This window comes from Megalobrama amblycephala, linkage group LG19, assembly GCF_018812025.1.
Source record: "Megalobrama amblycephala isolate DHTTF-2021 linkage group LG19, ASM1881202v1, whole genome shotgun sequence".
In the NCBI taxonomy this organism is placed as follows: Eukaryota; Metazoa; Chordata; class Actinopteri; order Cypriniformes; family Xenocyprididae; genus Megalobrama; species Megalobrama amblycephala.
The window spans coordinates 1,495,992-1,509,717 of record NC_063062.1 but is presented as its reverse complement, the minus strand read 5'-3'; the positions used below and the strand labels follow the sequence as shown (position 1 = coordinate 1,509,717).

The 13,726-nt window shown below is 37.9% G+C and overlaps 2 protein-coding genes across 5 annotated transcripts in view; one reads left to right on the top strand and one right to left on the bottom strand.

Moving 5' to 3' along the window:
- Window positions 1-8,849, bottom strand: part of nptnb (neuroplastin b) — a 58,642-nt gene extending 49,793 nt beyond the window's left edge. Inside the window, exon 1 of one of the 3 annotated variants that reach the window (XM_048167768.1) lies at window positions 8,438-8,849. In XM_048167768.1, the coding sequence (XP_048023725.1) occupies window positions 8,438-8,516 (79 nt within the window). In that variant the 5' untranslated portion in view covers window positions 8,517-8,849. The remainder of the gene's footprint in view (window positions 1-8,437) is intronic. The other 2 variants (XM_048167767.1, XM_048167769.1) reach the window with 2 other exon arrangements.
- Window positions 1-13,726, top strand: part of LOC125253732 (meiotic recombination protein REC114) — a 72,711-nt gene that overhangs the window by 58,234 nt on the left and 751 nt on the right. The window contains exons 1-2 of one of the 2 annotated variants that reach the window (XM_048167773.1): window positions 9,813-10,327; window positions 11,797-12,639. In XM_048167773.1, coding sequence (XP_048023730.1) covers window positions 12,175-12,639 — 465 coding nt within the window. In that variant the 5' untranslated portion in view covers window positions 9,813-10,327; window positions 11,797-12,174. Of the gene's footprint in view, window positions 1-9,812; window positions 10,328-11,796; window positions 12,640-13,726 lie in introns of those variants that run through there. The other variant, XR_007181536.1, reaches the window with a different exon arrangement.

Sequence of the window (13,726 nt, the reverse complement as noted above, 5' to 3'; positions counted from 1 at the left end):
GTTACAGTAATTCTCGATATGGAGACAGTAATTATGTCTTATCTTAATTATAAGTAGTATTAAGTACATAGATATAGTAATTATATCTATATGTTATTTTATTCATTTTTAGCACCTTATTTGTTTTTCATTTGTTATCGTAATATTGTATATTTCTTTCTTTTTTTGTACTTATTTATTACTTTCTTGCAATATTATATGGAAAAAGACAATTATGCCAGGAAAGTACTTTAAATTTAATTTAACAATCATAATTGTCTTGATTTTCTGTCTTTTTGTCTTGTTTTCCAGTACAAATATGTAAACGTTCCTAAATCAAGATACATTTACTGGAAATGGAAATTATCATAAGAAAAAAATACCTGTCAATGTTTTCCACTTGTTTCCCCTTTCAATTGAGTTTATTTATTGGAAGCTTTTTGTCTTGTTTTAAGAATAAACTCGCTTCATTTTGATGTATTTGATCAGAAAACAACGTTCATATCTTGTGTGATTTTGCATTAATCAACAATATTATTATGAATAATATACATGTACAACTTCTTTGAAGTTTCCTCCATTTTTAACAATCTTCACTAGCTCATTTCAATTGGTTCTGCAGTGTGACAAATGAATTAAAAGTACAAATATTTCAATTAATATGAGGTCAGAAATGCTGCATGTGTAGTAATTACAAGAAGAATCATCAAAATGCAGTTAAAATGGTTTTAGATAAAGTCACACCACATCAGCTACCCATAAGCCAAAGATATGAGCATATCTGCCTTAAATAGGATTAATGCTGTAATTAACACTCACAACTTAAAGTTCAGCCAAAAAATGAGTATTCAGTCATCGTTTACTTGCCCTCGTAAAAGGAGACATTAGTTCATACTGCTCTTTCTTGTACCAAAAATCACAATCATTGCAATCAAAAGAAGTCCTAAACCTCTTATATGTCATGAGGGTGAGAAAACAATGGCAGAATCTTCACTATCCCTTTAAAAACACACACACCTTCAATAACACGGCTGTCGGCCACGGATGTCACAGTAACTCGTGCGCTATTTATACTCAGAAGAGTGCCTTTATACTGTGAATTGTTCATGAGGCCAGATTAGACATGGTTCATAGACATATTCACGGCACAAGGAATACTCCCTTTCCATCAGAGCGAGATTATAGTCTGTAATAAAGCATAAAAAACACACAACACTGACCCAAAGACCAACACAAACCTCCCTATAAAGCCAGTCCATTAAGAGTTACTGGATTCCCGTCCTCACAAAATAACTACAAAGCCAGTTCTGTGCTCCTCGTGTCTGTTCTAATAATAGACGCATGCAGCAGAATGAAGCAAAGCCATTTACAGTCCTGCAGATATCTGTTGCTGCGCAGTCAGTAATGGCTCCGGGCTCTATATACACACACACTACACACTGTTTACATCTTCATTCCTGCAATCAGATTAATTCATTAATAGAAGAACGAGCAGCAGGTAATGTGAAGCGAAGGCGGCAGCTGCTGTGTGCAGATGTGAGGAGCAAACGGCAATGTAATGCAATTTTAAAAACAGATACAGCGATTCTCGCCTCAACTCACACCATTGGTTGAGCCGGTCTCAGACTGATCTTGATGCTTAAACAAATAGATCAATAGAGAGATTTGAAAGTGACTTTCATTGCATTAAAGGTATATATTTTTCAGTTCATGCATTCCCTGGGAATTGAACCCATGACCTTGACGATACTACCATCATACCGCTCTACTGTTTGACATGTACTTGGTAAGAACATTTAGATATTTGTACATCACTTTTTTGCAGTGTAATTATTTATTACACCGAATATGTCATGCCAAATGTTTGAACTACTGATGTCAATCAATTAAAAAAACTAATGAATCGAAAAATTTTCTGTAATTAATTGTGATTAATCGCACCTAACATTAGAGTTTTTAATATATTTTTATATTGTAATAATTGCACATTTAATCTCAAAATTATCATATAGAACCAACATAACGGCCGCTATTTTAACAATCTAAGTGCATGGTCTAAAGTAAAGATCCGCGGGACCCAACGTAACGTGGCAAAATCAAAATATCTAAACATAAAATATCTAAAAACTAATAAATTGTTATCCATATATTGCACAAAAGCAACAAGAACAAATAATATAAAATAAAAATGATTTAAAGTCGCAAGCATATGCGAGATTCTATTTCTAACACGTGTTTGCTCTGAAAACGAGGTGTGTTCAGGTGCATTGTTGGCGTATTGCTATTTTGAGACAGCTGAAAACGACAGTATTTGTTTTGTTATTTAAAGAGAGCGTCAGTAATATGCGCCTACATGCGGGTGCACAACACATACACTTTGCTTATTACACACACACATGGGTGTGCAGCAGAACACAAACATGCCAAATATTAAAAATTACATTACAATTTAAAAGATTATTGTGTACATAAAGATTAAAATGCTACGGCTTTTCCCGTAGATGGTCTGCTCACGCTTTAACCTCGTGCACGAGCAGATCCGTTTCCTCGTTACCAAACCATGCACACAGCAGCTTGTTTTTCTGTTAAAACTAACTGTGGTTTGTGTTTTAATAAAAAATGTTTTATTGGGAGTGATTATACTGGGATGTTATATGTGATTTATATAGGCTACTTTTATGCGGGCAGGAGCAAGATAAAAAAACAATTTGCGGAAGCGGGACTGAAAAATCCGTCCTGCACAGGTCTCTCGTCTGAATCACATGGCACATGTGCACTTGTCTGAATCCACTTTTGCTAGTTTAACGATGGGAAAGATTGGTCGGTGTGCATGGTCCAGGAGCATGGTCCAACAGTGTTGTCCCTATTCTATTAATAAGTCATGGGTGTGTTTTGGGCGTAACGTGCAATAAACCAATCAGAGTCTCGTCTCCCATTCCCTTTGAAAGCCAGTTGTGTCGGATTTGCTATTTACATGATGGAATCTGCAAGGAAAAACTGAATGCTTCTCTAACGAGGAAACGGATCTGCTCGTGCACGAGGTTAAAGCGTGAGCAGACCATCTACGGGAAAAGCCGGATTCCACCAAAGCATTTTTATCTTTATGTACACAATAATCTTTTACATTGTAATGTAATTTTTAATATTTGGCATGTTTGTGTGCTGCTGCACGCCTGTGTGTGTGTAAGAAGCAAAGGGCCCTATAATACACCTGGCGCAATGCGACAAGGCGCAGCGCAAGTGTGTTTGCTAGTTTGCGTCCGGCGCCGTTTGCGTTTTCCCGTTCAGCGCCACGTCCTTAAATTAGTAAATGCATTTGCACCAGTTAGTGCGCCCATGGGCGTGCTGGTCTAAAAAAAGAGGCGTGTTCAGGCGCATTGCCGGTGCATTGCTATTTTAAGGAGCTGAAAATAGACTGCGCCATAGACCAACTCAAACCTGGTCTAAAGTCAGTGGCGCAATATTTTTTTGTTAGAGCGCGTTGGTAGAAACTGCGCCTCTGGGCGCGTCCACAGTGCGCGTTGACTTTGCTTATTACACACAGGGATGCGCATCACACAAACATGCCAAATATTAAAAACAAAAGGATTACAGTGTAAAAGAATATTATTGTGTAGGCTACATAAATATAAAAATGTAATGATGAATAGTCATTGCGTGTATTAGAATTAGGCTACCTATTTTCAATTCAGCCTATTACTACTTATAATGATGAACGAAATTGGCTAATTAATTGAACAATCGTGCCAATACACACACATATATATTAACTGACTCATCGCGCGGAGCTATTTGAAAGCCTGCATTTGCAAGCCCGCTTTAACTTCGCGCACGAGCAGATCGGTTTCTTCGCTTGAAAAGCGTTCAGCTTTTCCGCCAACAAATTCCGCCATGTAAATAGCAATCTGCCATGGCGCGAGCGCATCTCGCTCTTAAAGGGAATGGGAGATGACACTCTGATTGGTTTATTGAACGTTACGCCCATTACTCATTAAGAGAACAGGGACAACCCATTTCAAAAATGCGCCCCGGCGCACGGACCGTTTTTCCGTCGTTAAAATAGCAAAAGTGGATTTGGACACGCCTTGAGTGCACCTGCGCCGTGCGCTTTACACTTTGCGTTTAGATTGTTAAAATAGGGCCCTAAGTGTACGTGTTGTGCACCCGCATGTAGGTGTATATTACTAACACTCTGTTTAAATAACAAAACAAATACTGTCTTTTCAGTCGTTTTCAGTCCTCAAAATAGCAACACGCCAACAATGCACCTGAACACACCTCAATTTCAGACCTGCACGCCCATGGGCGAACAGATGGGCGTGAGTGCATTTGCTATTTAAACAACGTGGCGCAGGACATGAAAATGATAACTGTGTCAGGCTGAAACTACCAGAAAACACTGGCGCCACATTGCGCCAGGTGTATGAAACTGTCCAAAGACAGTATATTTTAAATATTTGATCTAACACGTAGGAAATATAGAGAAACTGAATAAAGTTATCAAACACGTCACAGTTTTCACTGCAGAAATTATTAATTAAATATAGATTAATCCTTATTAAAGCTACAAAAGTTATTCATTCGAGAGCAGTGAGTGATTTTCTCTTTTTCTTGTTCTTTGATTAACATTAATGACAGACTTTAGCAGCAGGTTTATTAGGCTGCTGTCACTTTAAGATCTGACTCTTTAAAGCCTGGAACACACCAGTTTTTGTACGTCGGCCGACTAAGTTTCCTCAGTGTGTTCCGCACCGTCGGCTGAAGTTGGTCCTCGCCAGTTTTGGGCCGTCGGCAAAAGAGAGAACTCTGATTGGCTGTTCAGTATAGCAAACCAGTCAGTTCACGAGAATATAAGCAAAAGTTATGAAAGCAAGCAAATAAGTCATGACGGCACAGACAGATGAATGTTCTAATTTGACCTCATCTTACCTGAGCCCTCGAATTCACAAATATTTTCATAATAACATGAGTAAATAACGTGATCAGCATGATTGATATATGTTTATGGTTTGAATACATGCAGTTTCACTTTCCCTCTTTGAGTGACGAATATAGACAAATATATCTGCTTCAATAGACAGTTATCTCCTTTATGCGCAGGCGCAGAACACGCGTGCTAGTTGACAGTCGGCTGAAGTTTATTTACATATTTTTTCCACGACGCAGCTGATGTTGGTGTGTCCCGGCCTTAAGGTCATTTAAGACTTTATTTAACTCATTTAAGACTGTGTGTATGAGGATACTCGGCCATTTTAGCATTATTTTGTGTGTTTTTGTTTGTTCAAGTGTGTCACACAGATTCAGACAGCGCTCCAGTACAGATTTAAGTTCTTTTTTTGCGCTTGAATGGTTTAATAGCTCTTGAATGAATGATAGCGTGATCATATAACATAACGGCCAAAACCGGATGCTGTGTTAATTGCGTTAAATATTTTTAATGCGTTAAACTGGAAAATTTAAATCGCATGCATTAATGCATTAATTTTGACAGCATTTGAAACAATACCAATGTTCACCTCACAAACCAGGTGCTTCTACTGACACCATTTGATTCTTAACACAAAGAGCTCGGTTTACAGTACAGCACTCCTCAAACCCTACAGTCAGGTCAAACATCACTGCTAAAATGACAAACACTGGCTGACAATGCCAGTTCCAATCTGACTGATTGTCTTTGAAAACAGAAACTTTGGTCACTTTATTTGGTCTCTTCCTTGTAAGCTGGAAACTAACTACCAAACATGCCCGCTAAACACATCTGCGTCAGATAAGATGCTTGTTCCTCTGGGATTCTGAATTATTGCTTTCAGCTTGTCTCAGGAAACAATGATTTAATTCTGGCCATAATTTAATATTAAGGCAAGAATATTAAGTCTTGAGTGGGTCGCAGAAGAGCTCGAGTCCCAGAGTTCAGCCTGAGAAACAGACAGTCGTGCTCCATGGAGCCTACAGAGGGGCTGGAATCTGTGCGGTTAGGCTTTACCAAACAATAGCTGGATTATCCAGGAGAGCCACTGACCTTATGTCTGGACAATCAAAGCAGACCTTCACACACACACACACACACACACACACACACTCACGTACACACTCACACATACACACACTCAAGCACATGCACACATGCAGATACACAAATACTCATACACTCACCTACACACTCACGCACACACACACACACACACACACTCACACACACACACACACACACTCACGCACACACACACACACACACACTCTCAAGCACATGCACATATGCAGATACACAAATACTCATACACTCACCTACACACTCACGCACACACACACACACACACACACTCACGTACACACACACACACACACACACACTCACGTACACACACACACACACACTCTCAAGCACATGCACACATGCAGATACACAAATACTCATACACTCACCTACACACTCACGCACACACACACACACACACACACTCACACACACACACACACACACTCACGCACACACACACACACACACACTCTCAAGCACATGCACATATGCAGATACACAAATACTCATACACTCACCTACACACTCACGCACACACACACACACACACACTCACGTACACACACACACACACACACACACTCACGTACACACACACACACACACTCTCAAGCACATGCACACATGCAGATACACAAATACTCATACACTCACCTACACACTCACGCACACACACACTCATGCACACACACACACACACACACACGTACATACACACTCACGTACACACATGCATACACTCACGTACACACACACACACACACTCACGCACACACACACACACACACACACACACACTCAAGCACATGCACACATGCAGATACACAAATACTCATACACTCACCTACACACTCACGCACACACACACACACACACACTCACGTACACACACACACACTCACGTACACACATGCATACACTCACGTACTCACACACACACACACACTCATACACTGACACACACACACAAACACATACACACACAGTCATACACAATCAAGCACACACATACACTCACACACACACACAGTCTCACTCACATACACACTCAAGCACTAACACACACACACTCATGTACACACACTCATACACATGCACACACTCACATGCACACACACAGTCATACACTCACATAAGCACTCTCACACACACTCTCACTCACATACACACATTCAAGCACACACACACACACACACACAATTCTTCTATACAATACCCTGAAAAATAGATATTCAATAGCATTTTCCATTCCACATGGAAAACTGCCATAGATATTTTTAACATCATCTCATAATTTTTTGTCCATCCATTGAAAGTCTAAACAATCAATATTCTCAAGCTTCAAAACGTATGTGACACATCATAACAGTAATCCATATGAATGGAGTGGTTTAATCCAAATCTTCTGAAGAGACACAATCACACACACACACACACACACACACACACTTTACTATATATCTATATACATTTACTTTTTAATGTGCTATATAACACATACACACAATACAAAAGTCACGACTAGATAATAAATAGTGAATTTCTCAATGATAAACACGTTCTCATATACAGTCACAATAAATAAACCAACATTAATCTGTTAGTTTAAGTGGCCCGACATGCAACATTTTGGGAAACCTGTTAGATAATCATCATCTGACAGCTCTTTCCTCCTGATCACTTTCACTGGTGCAAACCAGGTTAATCAGATTGAATAAAACTCCATTATTTACCACATGAAGATCTAAACAAGTTACAGCCAGACATCTGCGCTGCCAGAGCCAACATCACGTTTGAAGCTGTTTTTTTTGTGATGCATTGCACAAAAACAGCCTTTTGGACATAAAACTGACTGATGCTTCAGTGTTGTTTTCTTTCCCCTTCCCTTCCCTTCCTTTTTTTTGCTGGCTGAGGAGGGAATACCCTGGCCTTGTTTGTCTGCAGGTGATGAATCTGCCCTCTCCTGGTCACAGCTGTGACTCTCCAGAATGTAAAGTCAGACACATGCCTTCAGGGACACGCACTCATTATTTACTGCTCACAAAGCCACTGCTTTCCATTTCAAACGCAGAACTGCATAGAAACCAGCGTCTGTATTAATAACCAGCTTACACGATGTTTAGGGTTTCTCCTCAAACACTCACAGGAGTCACGAGATGTGTGAGGATGTGAATGTCAGAAGGGTGAGTGTAAACAACACGGATTACTCTGGAGAATATGAGGAGCACTCCTTATAAACACGAGCGCCTAAAATTAAACGCCCTGACAGAAAGTGCATCAACTAATTCCCACTTCTCCAGCCCGTGCGCCCCACAAATCAACACGACTGAATGCAGCGGGGTGTCTGTCATCAGAAAGATGGCATCGACCTCTAAAGCAGATTACACACAGATCCCGACGACCGCGTCCCGTCATCCTTACCGTTCTGAGATGATACGTATGGGAGCATCACGTTCCCGTGGATGAGGAGCAGCGCGAGCATCCCCGTGTAGGACAGCATCCTGCAGGAGGAGAGAGACGGGACACGGCGAGCTGAGGATGAGCGCGGAGCGGCTTCAGCCGCAGAGGATGGCGGAGGAGGAGCGCGGACGGACGGCGAGAAACGCGACAGGCGCTGCGCGGCTCTGCTGCATGGAGGACGGATGAGGATGAGGACGCTGCTGCTGCCCGGCGCTCAGGGATGCTGATGCTGCTGCTGCTGATGATGATGATGATGGGCCATCGGAGTGTCCGTCATCTCGAAGAACCTTCAGCTGTCAGTGCGCGCACCCCGAGGCTCATTCGCGCGCATCATCAGCTGTCGGAGCGCGCTCTCGTTCGCTGTGCCTCGAGCGCATCAGCTCTGCGCAGCTTCAGCGCCATTCAATCGCTGTGGAGTTAAAAAACAACACAGTAACACGCAGTACAATGAAGATATAGTTTCAGTGTGTTTGTATTAAGATATAGAGGGCGATAATGGTGACACATTTTACTCCAATTAATATTTGTTACCTGTAGATTATTTCTGAAAGACAATTTATTGTAAATACAAACTTTGTACTGCATTCCCAACAATAATAACCCACTATATATATATATATATATATATATATATATATATATATATATATATATATATGAAATATTATTTTTATATATAAAAAAATATTATTTTTAATTTTAGTTTGTAATTATATATATACTAAAATTCAAATATCATATTTTTGTAATATCTGTTGGGTATCATAATAAAACAATATTGATATTAAGACACGACAAAAGTATTTTATATACATATATATATATATATACAAAAGTATTTTATATACATACATATACATTATATATATATATATATATATGTCAGCTTGGGGCAAGTTGTCACATTTTTAAATATGTTTTAAATGTTGCAATTTTATAGAATGTATTAATTATAATCTCTATCGGCCAAAACAACATTAAGACATTATTGTAGGCAACTTTTTTGCATAATAAAAGTTAATATAATCTCTCCATTATAGAGACATGCATATATATACTTTTTTTTCCAGAAAAAAAAAAATAAAAAAAAATAATAATAATTATATATATATATATATATATATATATATATATATATATATATATATATATATATATTAGTTTCATTTCATTTAATGAATAATAAATCATAACAAATAATAAAACAGAAAAAAAATGCAAAAAAGTTGCCTACAATAATGTCTTAATGTTGTTTTGGCCGATAGAGATTATAATTAATACATTCTATAAAATTGCAATATTTAAAACATGTTAAAAAAATGTGACAACTTGCCCCAAGCTGACATATATATATATATATATATAATTTATATAAAAAAATACTTTTTTCCTCTTGTTGTAACATCAATATGGTTTTATTATGTTGCCCAACAGATATTACAAAAATATGATATTTGAATTTTAGTTTGGAGGACAAAATTACTGGCCCTGATCTCCCTTGTACCATGGTACTGAATAAATACCATATTCATGCACAATTGCATTCAAATGGTACTCCATTAAATGAAAGTAGCCTACTTCAAAGAATAGTAGGCAGGGTAGTATAATGGTAATTTTTTATTAATGTCTCAAGGCTTCCATGGAACATTTATCTAGGGCACTACCGAGATTTTCTCCAAGAAATCATGTTCTCCACACAGTGTGATCGTGGGCTCGTCATTAACACACAGTCAGTCAGGATTAAGAGCTGAAGAGAATCATGACCTCTGTCTGCACACGCTCACATTCACACAGCGCCATCTGATGGACAAATGAGCAAATGCAGCACACAAATCCTCTCTGGAAAACCAGGTATGGATTGCTCATCTTCCTCTAACACTATTCAGTTTTATGAAACAGAGTATCTTGGTATTAAATAAAACAATGAAAATATTGTGAACTGATACACTCTTCAAAATGGAATCTTTCTATTGCATCACTTTTGGAACCTTCACTTTTTAGAACGTATTAAATGCATTTAAACAACAGTTCTTTCTGGTTCTGGAATCTGATTGGCTGAGAGCCGTGTGATATTCTAGTGATAACAGCACTCCTACCCTTTCACCGTTTGTATCACTTCACTTGAAGCGACTGTCATGGCAGCCGAGCAAATCTGCCGTATTTTTTTTACAAATACTACACTTGTTGTTCCACAAACTGTAGTTTTAAGTTTTTTTAGGTGAGAATGTAGTTGTTTAGACCAGAAATATGTGACTTATATTTAATCATAGCGCCTATTTTACAATTTGTTCAGACGTTTTCGGAGATGCGAGCTCCGTTCAGTGCTCGAGTACCCGCTGAGAACAGCTTCATCTCGGCCAGTGCTTCATGGATTTGCCGCTGGCTCTTATAGTAATTTAAACATGAGATATAATTAATTTTGGGTACATAAAACAGGCAATCTTTGGTCTTATTAAACTATTTCTTGTTCCTGAACAAATCGAATCGCTGTGTTAAATTTAATAATTATGTTTGACTGAATTGTACAACTGTGTTTATTTCCTATTGTCATTTATAATGGCTGTTGTTCTTAATTTAAATCTTGTTGTTCAATAAATATTTTATATAAATAATATGTTGTATTTGGTATTGAGAAAGGGGTCATTAGTGCTTAATATGGATTAAGTTTGAAAATTACATAAATACGCCTTTAGATGGCGGCAAAGAGAGAGACTTTTAAATTGAAAGGGACTTTTATAAACAAAGGACGTTGTTTTAACTGTAAAAAAAGACAAATACAAAGATTGCTTTCCTCAGCTGACATTTAAACAGATTTTATAATAGATTTAATATGAACATTGACCTGACGATTTAACTGCGTTGTTTATTTACACACTCGTGCCGTTGAACTGTTGTATAAGCGTAATATCACACTCGTAGCCATGCGTTATGGCTGTATATCATCATGATGCGATTACCTACAGCCGAATGCTGATATACAGCCATAATCGCACGGCTACTCATGTGATATTGCTCATTTATTATATGATCTGCTTTTGATTATCGAGTTTTACTTACAATGAATATCTTAATGCATATTTTGAATTTACCTATTATTTTAAAATTAAACATTCATTGTTCATTTTAAACACTACTGAAGGAGGAACATGCTGAACTTCTGATGTTTTGCCTTCACTATCTACTCATTTTTGTTTTCTAAAGAAATTCGTATGTAAGCACAATTTATATGTGTCTATTAAACAAACTTTGTAAGCAGAAGCCTTTAGGGTAAAAGGTTTTAGGGTCACACACTTTTGACTGGTTGTGTTTGCATTTCTAAGGATTCTTTTAAAAAAGGCTCCCAGGAGTAAAGGCGACCCTAAACAAAGCTCATGGGTTGAGAATGATTCTGATGACACAGCACGTCCAGATCCGCAGCGGCCAATAACAGAGCAGACACTTTTCCCTCCACTTTACTCAAGCACGTCAATGAAAGAAACATTTAAATGGAAGCCACACCCGCCACCCGCCGTGAGCCAATCATCTGCAGAGGAGAGGTGCGGGACGACACACCCACCTTTGTTCCGAGCCAATGGGAACGGAAAGGTCAGGAGGGGGAAAACTTGCCCCAGGATCAATTCGTCTCGCATCAGTGAACCTTCTGCAAATGTGTGGGAGGAATTTGACCAGCTCTCCTCTGACTCTCAGGTGTTGTTAGTATGGGAAGTCGACAACAATGGCTTACGAGACTGAAGAATGAACTGAGCAACAGTCCTCTGGTGTCCAACGTGGCCTTCGGCTTCATCCTGATGGGACTGGAGAAGTTGGTGGAGCTGGAGTTTGAGTGTCCGTGTAATCCGGCCTGGAACGGGCTGTTTTCCTCCGCATTCTTCATCATTCCCGCCGTCATGGCCTTGGCGCTGATGATGATCATTCAGGGATGCAGGTGTGACATCTGGTGCAGGAGGACCGTGTCCCTGTCTGGTTTCGTTCCCGCCGTGGTCTGGTTGATCCTGCTCTTCCTGGACGGTCAGTATTTCGCCTGCGCGATGACAGACTGGCACGGACGCTTCGTGATCGTGGACAAAGCCGCTCCGCAGAAATGGTGCGAGCCCACTCAAGAGGAGAGCGTCACTCCTCAGGAACTCATGCTGCGCTCACAGCGACTGTTTGTGGAGTCTCAGGTGAGATCCGGAAGCCCGTCAGGACAGTTCTTGAGTCTTTAGACCTCCTGATAACTCTGTGTCACTTTCAAATGACAGTGACATGTTTTTTAGAACTCTGAAGATACATTGAAACATTTGTAGAATTCCACAGATACAATGATACATTTGTAGAACTGTGAAGATACATTGAAACATTTGTGGAATTCTGCTATAGAGAACATCTATAGAACTTTGATACTATTAATATCAATATTTATAGCTTAGTTCCAGTCTTGACTAGATTCTGAACCACCAATGAAACATTAGACATTAAATTTACTTCTTCTGTAACCAATTAATGTATTAATTAACCAATTAATTTGTCCATTATAGTGGATGTACATGTTTTGTTAATGTGTCTATGATAATTTAATGGGGAAATCTCACAAAAAAACATGTCCAGGTCACATTTCAGCTCAAAATAAAATGAAAATAATATCTTTTTTTTTTTTTTTTTTTGCTTAAAGACAAATTAAGTTGACTTTAAGAAGCATAAATCTATATTCTATATAATTTGTAAAAGTATAAACATAATGTATTACAGTGAATAAAAAATATACATTTTATATATTTTTAAATATATAAAATTAATGTTACTGTTAAAAATATTATTTTAAATTAAAAACAAAATATTTTAATTTAACAATTTAAATAACTGTTTTGTTTTTGTTTTTTGATAATACAGTAATGAGAACAAGAGGGAAATGTGGTTATTAATAAATATTAAAATATATTCTAAATAGTAAATGATATGAAAATGAATATAATAATAATTATATATTTTACATATTATAATTTAGAAATAATATAAATATTAAAATAAGATTCATTATATATATATATATATATATATATATATATATATATATATATATATATTAATAAATATTAAAAAAAAAAATAATGGCAGAGTGCAAAAACAAATCCTAAAAAAGGTTTTATTTTCTTGAAAAAAATGGTGAAATATGACCTGAACAAATTCAAAACAAGTTTTGTGTGATTCATCAACGCCATTATGTTACAAATACAAATTTGTAGTCCTCTTTAAACATCTAATTGACCAGTA